Source organism: Aplysia californica, unplaced genomic scaffold (genome assembly GCF_000002075.1).
Source record: "Aplysia californica isolate F4 #8 unplaced genomic scaffold, AplCal3.0 scaffold00191, whole genome shotgun sequence".
In the NCBI taxonomy this organism is placed as follows: Eukaryota; Metazoa; Mollusca; class Gastropoda; order Aplysiida; family Aplysiidae; genus Aplysia; species Aplysia californica.
In genome coordinates this window covers 58,014-68,606 of record NW_004797461.1, presented here as the reverse complement: position 1 = coordinate 68,606, position 10,593 = coordinate 58,014, and the positions used below count along the sequence as shown (strand labels likewise).

Genomic DNA, 10,593 nt, shown 5'->3' with positions numbered 1-10,593 from the left:
TCTCTCTCTCTCTCTCTCTCTCTCTCTCTCTCATGTATAAACATTGAGGTGCATTGGTTATGTTGAAAATTGTTTATTGCATTGTGTGAGTGTTGTGCATGTTGTGTGTGGTATTGTTGAACACATCTTTAAACAGGGTTGACTGAAGAGAAGAGTGATTGGTGGATGCTCTGATGTCATCTGCTTCTTCTATTTGATTCCATGATAGTTAGTCTTATCCTAATTTGCTCTTAGTTTAGATGTAGATGTTATTTTGTATTCTAGCAGAATGCTAGAAAGTTGTCTTTAATCTTTACTTTACAGGTAGGTAGAGGATGCCACTGTTGGGTCATACTTCTCTTCTCTCCTTTATATTGTATCTCCATATGATGTACGTCTACCTTACTTTTTCGCTTTTGCACTTCTGTGACCTTATTGTGTTGCAAGTGCCGTAAATCTCTTATTAAAACTTACTTTTTGGCAAACACAAAATCAATGTTATCATGTGCTCTCTTTACTCAAGCAATCAAACTGTTCTTTCTTAATAAGTTGGAGCGCATCCAGGCGGAGAATGCGAGTGAGTGGGCCAAGCGGGAGAGGCTGGAGTCGGAGAAGCTGGCACTGGAGAGAGACAACAAGAAGCTACGCTCACAGGTAGGTGTTTGTGTCGTAGATTGCTGGGAGCCGTAAATGCCGTCTTTGTACTGGTTTTTTTTTAAAACTACTTTTTAATCACTCTTTAGGAGTCAGTACATCTACTGACCAGAGCGTCTTTCGTCACTGGGATATTGATTAAGAGCAATGGGTGGTTTTCCGGTGGTCTGGTGTGGTTTGCTTCTTCCTTCTTCTTTCCTATCAAATGTCAATCATCTTTATCTCCCCTCCTTCTTTTTTGTGTTTGTTACTCTCTTGTAACACCTCTGAGCTAATCTTTGGCACTTATATGACCTTATTGTGTTGCAAGTGCTGTAAAACACTTACTAAAAAAAAAAAGACCTTTGCTTGTCAACCTTTTTGTAGCCAGCACACACTTTTAAGGAGAACAAGACAGAGCCCAGTCAGAGATGAAGTGGGAAAAAGGCTGTGATGATGGATTGGACTTACTGTCAGAAAGTCAGGCAAGGAAAGTGTTGGGTTGAAACCCACAGGGTAAAAGATCAAGGGGAAGATCCGAAGACCACGTGGAACCTGGAGAAGAGTCACAGATATTGATGCACAGAAAAATGGGAAGACATGGATTCATGGAATAACATCAAGAGGATAGGGAAAGGTGGAAAGTGTTTGTTCGTGGCATATGTCCTGATCCACGGTGAAAAAGGCTATGATGATACACTTCTGCCACCTGTAAGAGGATGAATTTTTCATACCGCCCACCTACAGGTATTTCCAAGCAGGGCTTTAAATAATACTATTCGCTACCAGGATGATTCCTCCCACCCACTAAAATTACCAAAATCGCCCACCAGTGAATGATATCGCCCTGGTACTAAGTTTGCAAGCAGTGATTGAGACTGAAGAAATATGACAGAAAAATGACATTTTTTTTCTCCATCTCAGATCTCTGACTTTGAAGAGGAGCTTGAGAAGAAGAGCCAAACATCATCTACTGTGGCCGACTCTGATCTGAAGACCATGCAGTTTGAGCTCTCTGAGAGAACCAAGGTGAGCTGATGAAAAATAGAAGAAAAGAAAGACAATTGTTAATTGATCCCCAAAGGGAAATTTTTTATTTAGTGACATGGCAGGAATCATTCATAACATGAAAGATTAAAGTTTTTATCCGTACTCTTGTTTTAATATAATGTGTAAACTTCTATCTGTAGGCCTATTATAACATTGCTGGTGGCTGTTGTGCAGTGTCCAGGGGTTCTTGTGTTGGAGTATTGTTGTCTTGTTAATGGACATGTCTCTCACCACATTATGTCTAAAAGCTGATTCACGATCATCGTTGGCACTGTTTGTGGACACGTTCTTCTCGCAACTTTACAACAGGTGCTCTGGTGTGGTTTGCTCCTTCTTTCCTATCAAACATCTATCGTCTCTATCTCCCCTCTTCCTTTTTTATGTTTGTTACTCTCTTGTAACACCTCTAGTCTTCTGGCGCTCATATGGCCTTATGCAGTTGCGAGCGCTGTAAAACCTCTACTAAATCTAAACTAAATACATAACATTATAAATTAGTTCTGATCCGTACCCTTGTTATAATATAATGTGTAAGTTTCTATTAGTAAGCCTACCATAACATTGCTGATGGCTGTTGTGCAGTGTCCTGGAGTTTTTTGTGTTGGAGTATTGTTGTCTTGTTAATGGACATGTCTCTCACCACATTATGTCTAAAAGCTGATTCACGATCATCGTTCACACTCTTTGAGGACCCGTTTTTATCTCGTGGGTGGTTGGCGGGTGCTCTGGTATGGTTTGCTCCTTCTTCCCAAAAAAACATCTATTTAATCTTCGGCACTTATATGACCTTATTGTGTTGCAAGTGCGGTAAAACTCTTACTAAAACTAAAACTTTAAAAAAAACTCTAAAAGCTCTTATCTCACTACTTTACAGTTTCACTTGATCACTTTGTTTGAAAATGAGAAAACATGGCTCATTTTATATGTTAAAGAGGAAGACAATTCTAAAATTATACCTGAATTCAAATTCATGAAGTGTTAACTCTCTTATCACATTTTTTGGGGTGGATGGAGGGTACCACTGATTGGTGTTTTTTCCCCTCCTTTGTTTCTGTTTGCTTGCCTGTATTTCTTTCTTGAGCGCTAAATCTCAGTTATTGTATCTGAGTATTTCTCTATAATCAAACAATAAATAATTTTTAAACTCATAAGGAGCTGGCCGACCTTCGGCACGTCCACTCAAAGCTGAAGAAAGCTCTTACGGAGCGTGGTACAGAGTTGGAACACACGCGGCGACGTGCAGAGCAGTACGAGGCTGAGGTGCGCAAGCTGCGAAGTCGGGTGGATGAGCTGAAGCAGGACCTCGCTAAAGCAGAGGATGAGGTATGTGCCAAAAATTGTACTGTAAGACAGTAGTTTTCCACTCGTATCTCATTTTCAGTGAACGTTTTGAAAAAATTTTTGATGGAGTGATTTGATTTCATTAAGCATTACAAGAACTTTACAGAAATCCCTCCCCCCCGGGGCAGTACCACTGACTGTAGTGTCTTTAGGCCATTCCCAAAGGGAGGACATTTCTCATTCAAGCGCAGTAGAATTGTAAATGGGCTGATTCATCATGTCATGCTCATAACTGTGCCTGATCTACAACAGGGAACTGCTGCTTTTTCTTTCCTAATCTTTACTATTGTCATTTTCCTCTACTTCTTTTGTATGTTTGTCACTCTCTTGTGACCTGCTATTTCCGGGGTGCCTTGATAGTCGAAGCAGACCTTGTGTTGTTGAAGCTAGAGAGGTGAGCAGAGTAAGTCTGATTCCCTGTAAGGACTTCTCTGTTGACACCCACCCCTTGGCGCTCATATGACCTTATGCAGTTGCGAGTGCCGTAAAACCCTCTACTTAACTAACCTAACTAAACAGAAATCCCTTTGCAACTTTTAGTGTCCATTTTGTCGACAAAAATTGAGAGTTTGTTAAAGACTTGAGAAGTGAGTGTGTTTTGAAAGAGTAATATGTGCACATTTTTTCTGCTGTCTAATTGAGTCTTCTCTGGGTATGTCCTTTTCAAGTTTGCAGTCTGTTTGTTTCCTCTCGCCCCATTCCTCAATATAATAGTTTCCAAGTGTGCAAGCTTAACCCTTTGAACTATGGTTAACCCCTATGACCACTGCACTCGAGCTTCGTAGAGACAACTGTTATATTAACACCAGCTCATGCTGTGGCATGCACTTGGGCCGGGTGGGTTAATTTTTGAACTAATGAGCCTTTGTGTCTTGAAGGGAACATTCAGATATAGAAAAGATTTTCATTCCAGTGCTTTTTGTCTGTGTCAGCTTTGCTCTTGTGGTAAGCTTGACGGATTTCAACGTTCCTGTGCTTGTTCCGATGTTCACTTCTGTCTGTAGAGTTGTCAGCAGAGAGGTTGAATTCAGAGTCAACTTTTTTGTCATTTGAGACACTTGTTCATATACACATAAGATCAGTCCATGTAATGATCAAGACCTCATCTCGCGCCACAGTCTGGGGGTGTAACAGGTTTAAAGCATCACCATTGGTCAGTGTACCTAGCCAAGGAGTGCCGGTCGACACGCCATGTGATGTTGTTGCTAAAAAGGATACACACCTCGTGAGTCATCGCTGACAACTGGCTTGCGCAATGTAACGTCACTTTGCGCATAAGGAGACAAAGGCCTAGCGGTTTACCGCCAAGGTTAAGATTTTTTTTAAACGAACCCTTTCGCCCCAAAGACAAGCTGTGATGCTGATAGGTAATAAAAAAAAAAAAGAATATGTTGCATATGATGAGATGATATGCGGGCGTAGCACCATCTTGCAGCACTTTTTTTAAAAATGGTTTTGAAAGTAATAATTTGTGCCCTTTTGCATCAATGTTTGTAGAGAGTCACCTCTTTTAAAAAAATCTTTCAAGAGTGTTAAACTATGTTTTATTATAGGGTAGCAATTTGTAGAACCGTTTCTCAACTGGTGTCCCCTTGCATAGAGTGGTGTTTTCAGTAGATGTCTAGAAGATGATGTGTGTGTATAATTGTGTCACAGGTAGTTTATAGACTCTTTCTTGTGGGTAGTTGGTGGGTGCTCTAGTGTGGCTTGCTCCTTTTTTCCTATCAAACATCTATCGTCCTTATCTCTCCTCCTTCTTTTTTGTGTATGTTACTCTCTTGTAACGCATCTGTTCTTCGGCACTTGTATGACCTTAATGTGTTGCTAGTGCCATAAAACTCTTGCTAAAACTAAACTAAAGACTCTTTCTTTGTGTGGTTTGATCCTTCTGCTGCTTTTCAGTTTTTCAATTTTTATTGTTCTGGTCTGCTCCTTATGAAAAAGGTTGTATAGCCATGATGGTGCTGACTTGCTGATGACAACTCAACCACTGACTGATTCTGTTTCTCAGGTGGATAACCAAGGCAATGCTGCCCGCAAAACCCAGAGGGCAAACGATGAGCTACAGGCACAGGTTGAAAGCTTACAGGTGCAAGTCAGTCACCTGCAGTCAAGGTGAGAGTCATGGAGTTTGTGTTTCTTTCTTATTTGGAGGAGGGTTTTGTCGGTCAAGTTTATTGACAATGTTATGCTTTTTGTAGCTAAAATGAATAGGGCAACTTCTTTTTTATTCTAATACCATTGCTTAGTTTAATCAACAGTGGACCCTTTTTGAGATTGACATTTACTTTTCATTATTCCATGCAGTGGTTCTTCAGCTTAACACTATCAGACCTGTATAAGTCTGACTTTTGTGAAATTGTGGGAAGTACTTCTTCATGTCAAATTTTTCATTATGAGATAGTCCTATAGAGGACATGAGATATCATGTCTTTGGTTGTTTGATCTCTATGACAATGTATGTTTGAAATTCTGTCCTGTGGGTGGTTGGCAGATGCTTTTGTGTGATTTGCTCCTATCAAACCTCTATTGTCCTTATCTCGCCTCTTCTTTTCTTTGCATGTTACTCTCTAGTGAAACCTATAAGTCTTCAGCTCTTATGCGATCGGTTTGTGTTGCAAGTGCCTTTCAACTCTGACTGAAACAAAACCATGTCCTTTTTCAAAAACTGCCAGCAGGGTGTATAGCTGTTGAGTTGGGTCTGGGGAAACCATTAATCCCTAAACTGGACTCATGAAGACTGCACTGTAGGGGGAAAAAAACCAGCAGAGCCAAATATTAGCAATTTTGAGAAATTTTAGTTTTTAAGTTTGGAACCTCATATTTTAAAGGATATAGATACTTGTTATGTTTATTTTTACTTGGATCATGTATATCATATATCTACGATCAGCAACAGATCAAGATCAGTGTCCATCATAGAGAAATGAGAAATAGGAGCTTGCACATTCTTCAGTATTAGTATACTTTTTGCAGCCTGTCCTTCTAAGTTCAAGAAAAAAAAAAAAAAACTAAACTAAATATGTTTGTGAATACGGAATTTCTGCACGTCTTCAAGGGTTGTTGAGGGACCAGAATGGTATCCTCAATAAGTTAATACGTTATGCTATGTTAAACTGCAGTGTCATAAAGTCCCTAGTTGTTATCACTCAAAATAATAAATATTATGACCATGACATTTCTTTTCTTGTAGTATTCGCTCGTATTCTGAATACCGATGAAATCGTATCGTTCTGACTCTATTTCAGGCTGCGCAGCAACAGCAAACATGGGGCTGTCACGGCGCCACGGTCTACCAGCCTCAGGTCCTTGACCTTGGAAGACTCGGCCGAGCTTGCAGACAGTGAGAATGATTATGATGATATGTAAAGCTCAGGTGAAAGTTAAAGGTTGACATACTTTTACCGGCTTTTTTTGCCATGTTTTTAGATCTGCACATTATATGGCAAGTTGGATTGTTCATGTGCATTTGGCAAATTTTTCAGAGAGGTACGAGTGCTGGTGACTGATATAGCTGTTGTAACGTGAAATACCACTCGTCTGCTGGGACATTTCAGTAACCCACTCTCAGCACTTTTCAAGGACCCCTGAGCGACTGTTGACGTCCTGCGAGCTGTCGGCATCGCTAACCGTTTATGACGCCACAGCGCCAGAAAGAGAGAGAGAGAGAACATGAAATACCAGAACAAGAACAGAAACTCTTATACCACTACTGTTGGTAAAAAGGATGGGGCTGAGAGAGAAAGATCTTTTTCTGCCTGTGAAAGTTTCTCAGGCCGTATAGCATACTCTGGAAAATAAAGTCTCCTTTATCCTCTTTTGTAAATTTTAAAAAATGTGGATCATCACAGGAGTAAAAAAATCCAATGCTGTCTGCTTATCCTCCCCTCTTCGTCCCTGTCTTTTTGATTGCATGATGGTCAGATGAAAAGACTGTTTAGCCGAGTGGCCTACGTTGATGCAATCAAAGAGAATGGATACTCTCTTTTTTTTTATGCTACAAAAAGTAACCATAGATAGATGAAAGCATGTCTTTCTAAAGATGCTAGCATATGGCCACCTGTGCAGTTTTGATGTATTTATTTCAAAATGGATTTAGTTTTTTCTTGTTTGAGTCCTACAGTGCTGAAAGAGAAGCCTACACCTTCATATCATCCTGACTTCATTTAGCAAGCACGGACAGAGAAGACGACGGACCAAAGCTTTTGGTTGTGTTAAGCACGAGTTCATTTGATCCTCTTAGTCTCCACTGTGTTTTACTTGTATAATGTTACTTTTAGGTCCTTTCTTCATATTGGGCTGTTGTGACATCTCTAGATTTGTCCATCTAGCGAAATTCGCTGAGATCTGTTGCTGTGGTTTTACTGAGTCACAGGTTGCGGGCGGTATTGCATACAGACGTAAGTCATTCTTGGCAACTTTTGAGATACGTCTCTACGCAATACTGCCCGCCAGGTGCAAAGTGAGGTGCAATTCTAGTTTTTCATAAATGTGTCTGCATGTTTGTTTTCAAAGTGGACAGCAGCTGTGGGCTGTTCTATTTTATTTTGAATGTGTGTGTGTGTGTTCTAGTTTTCATATTAGTTCATTGAATGTGATTCTTTTTTACACATCTTTTGCAATTTACTATATCGTTGCTTCAGAACTTATTTTTCCAAAGTGCACTTAAGCAAAGAGGCACTTTGGACAAAATAGATATGAGGCGCCGATATATACAGAAAAATGATGCTGATCAAAATTTCGAGCAGACCAATACGTAGCAATATCTTTGAGAAAATAGAATGCTATATTCCTTTCACAGGTTTTGATAAAATATGACACAGATGCTTCCTGTAACAATTCTGTGCTTCTCTGTTCATTTTTGTTGTCGTTATGCTCTTTCCTTTTATCTGACTAGCAAGACCAAATCTTATCTGTATGAAGTTGAGAATATTCTATATGTGGATCAGTGAGGTGGCTGAAGCTAACGATTGTTCACTGAATGTAACAGTGGAGCTAGATTAAAGTGAAGAGTTTTGTCTCCACAAGATGTGTTATCGTAAATATATATATATGCTCACGGAAAAAAGAAAATATGCATAGATATCAAATATTGTACTCATGAATGACTTTTTCTTTGTCAATCCCTTCCTTTTCTGGAGGACGCGAACATCGAAAAAGATTAAATGAAAATTAATGATATCCATTTACATATTTATTTTTACACAAAGATATCTGTCATAAATTGAACACCCCAATGTCCAAATTCACAAAATCAGTACAGCACTAATGACTAACAGACTCCGTCACTGCTTGGAAAAGGCAAGCTGCAGGATAAACTTAGCAGGGGATCTGGAGCCAGATTTTTACCAGCGATTTCTCCAGTTCATCTTACGTTTGGGGCTGGTTTAGTTGTTGTCCTAAGTCTCCTTCCCTTCTCATCTCACAAATGTTCAATAAGGCGTATATCTGATGATGCAGCTGTCCATTCTAGGACTTTAATCTGATTGTATTGTTCGAGAGTTGTTTAGTCACAATATGTGGGTGGTTGGTAGGTGCTCTGGTGTAGTTTGCTTCTTCTTTCCTATCAAACATTTATTGTCCTTATCTCCCCTTCTTCTTTTTTATGTTTGTTACCCTCTTGTAGCACCTAATCTTCTGCGCTAATATGACCTTATGCAGTTGCGAGCGCCATAAAACCTCTACTAAAACTAAAAAACTTAGTCACAGTATGAGCAACGTGCAGTCATGTGTTATCATGTTGGAAAAACAAATGGGGCATATTTCTGAAAAAAGTGGGCCTTATGGCGGTCTATAATTTCAACTCTCTAACCAGCTCCTGTCAGTATCCCACTGACAGTTGCAAGTTGTGTCCCGTCAGTTCTGATTTAATAATTTTGGAAATTAGGACACAGAAACTTGAGATGGATATTTTTGTGCCATAATGAATACTTAAATGGAATTTGTTAATCTTCCTGACTTCTTCTTTGATGTGCAGGTCCTCTTGAAAATGAGTGGATGCTCTAAAGAAAATTGGCTTATGAGTACAATGTTTGATTTCTGTACCCACTTTTTTTCTGTGAGTATATTTATATATAATTATAATATAATATAATATAATAATATAATGTAACACAGCTGTATAAATGTGATTTTGAAAGCGGAAATTAGCACTTCTTTGAGTGCATAATGTTTTAACATGAATGTGTGCAAAGTATTTCTGTAAATCTATGTAGGGGAAAAGTGTGCTTTATTCAAGTGTGTTGTGTGAGTGTAGAGTAACGCTATGACTGTACGCAAGAAGTAACGCTGTTGTTTTGTGTTATGTGCTTTTCCTTCACTCAGGCATCATAACTAGCCTCCTCATCTTTCAACATTTGACATCGGTTTTCTTTACATCAACAGGTCTACCTCCTTTTTAGTAGTTTCTGCTAATGTCACCACCTCTTTACTTTCTCATTCGTATATGCAAATAACATTTGTTGAGGTTTTTTTTACCATTACCTGTGGCATAAATACCTACAAACTTGACCTGCCACATGAAATTTAGAAATATAAGTTGGAGTGGGGTCCAAGTGATCTCTCTCACCCTCCACGAAATATTTCTTCTCAGCTCACAAACTGAAAGGGGATCAGGATGTGATGTTCTGTCATAGAATCGTACGGACCTACAGTATGTCTAAACGGTCTTTTAACTTCTGTTAGCTCTGTTGGACATCTTGATTTTTCAACTCTTTAAGCCCTGAGTTTTTTCTAATGTTTCCTGGAGTTTTTTTCTATAGTCACTTAATCCTAGTGCAGTATATCTCATTATAACCCCAAAAGCTTGCCTCCAACTTCTAAATAGCGAAAACAAAGGCTTAGTCATTACTAAAAAAACTTGGTTCGGGAATAGTTCCGAAAAACAAGCAAAAGCTAGCACTAAATGAAACAATTGCAACTAGTACTGGACTCTCCCAGCATCTGATGGGGTCCAAAGAGTTAGTCCCTGTGTCTTATCAAAAGATTGTTTTGTATTTGAAAATTAGTTTGGGGGAGGGGGGGTTTGGAGAGATTTTAGCCACCTCTCAGTGCGGGAACAGAAATTAAGCCTATGCTTCATGGGACAAATGTCAGTCATTCCTGCCTTCCCATGATGACTTCTTTGATCTTGGCTACTTCAAAACATCATTGTCAATAAAGGCCCTGCTGAAAAGTTGCACTGTCCTGTAAGTGTAAGGCTGCAGTGTTTAGTGGGCTGATTCCCACGGTCTTCTGTTCTCATCAGTTGGGTTTTTTGTTTTCTCCTTGCTTCAGCTGGTATTTGGTAGTTTGTTGTTGTTTGTGACAGCAACATTTTGCTGTTTTTTCAAGAAGAAATTGATAGCTACTGATTTCATGATAAGAAGCTAATTGTCACGACTCAGTTCCATTGAAGTTCTGTTACTATTATTTCTTAAATAATTGATGTCAGTAATTGTTTTGGAATTTGCTATAAAAATGTTTTCTTTGAAATTATGTTTACACAATATATTGAGAGTTCAAAGATTGCATTTCTAACATTTTCAAGTGGAAACATGGACTAAGAAAAATCTTTTTGAAGTGTAGATTAATAAACCATGTCATGCATCT

The 10,593-nt window shown here is 39.1% G+C and overlaps 1 protein-coding gene across 1 annotated transcript; it reads left to right on the top strand.

Annotated features, from left to right (window-relative positions):
• Positions 1 to 528: 528 nt before the first annotated feature.
• On the top strand, positions 529 to 7,780 carry LOC101862271 (coiled-coil domain-containing protein 102A; the record flags this gene model as incomplete). The annotated part of the gene is given in 5 exon segments (XM_013082735.2): positions 529 to 633; positions 1,537 to 1,641; positions 2,815 to 2,985; positions 5,015 to 5,118; positions 6,252 to 7,780. Coding segments are annotated over 5 exon segments (606 nt in total), but the record flags the coding sequence as incomplete, so codon positions are not given.
• Between the last annotated feature and the right edge of the window lie 2,813 nt (positions 7,781 to 10,593).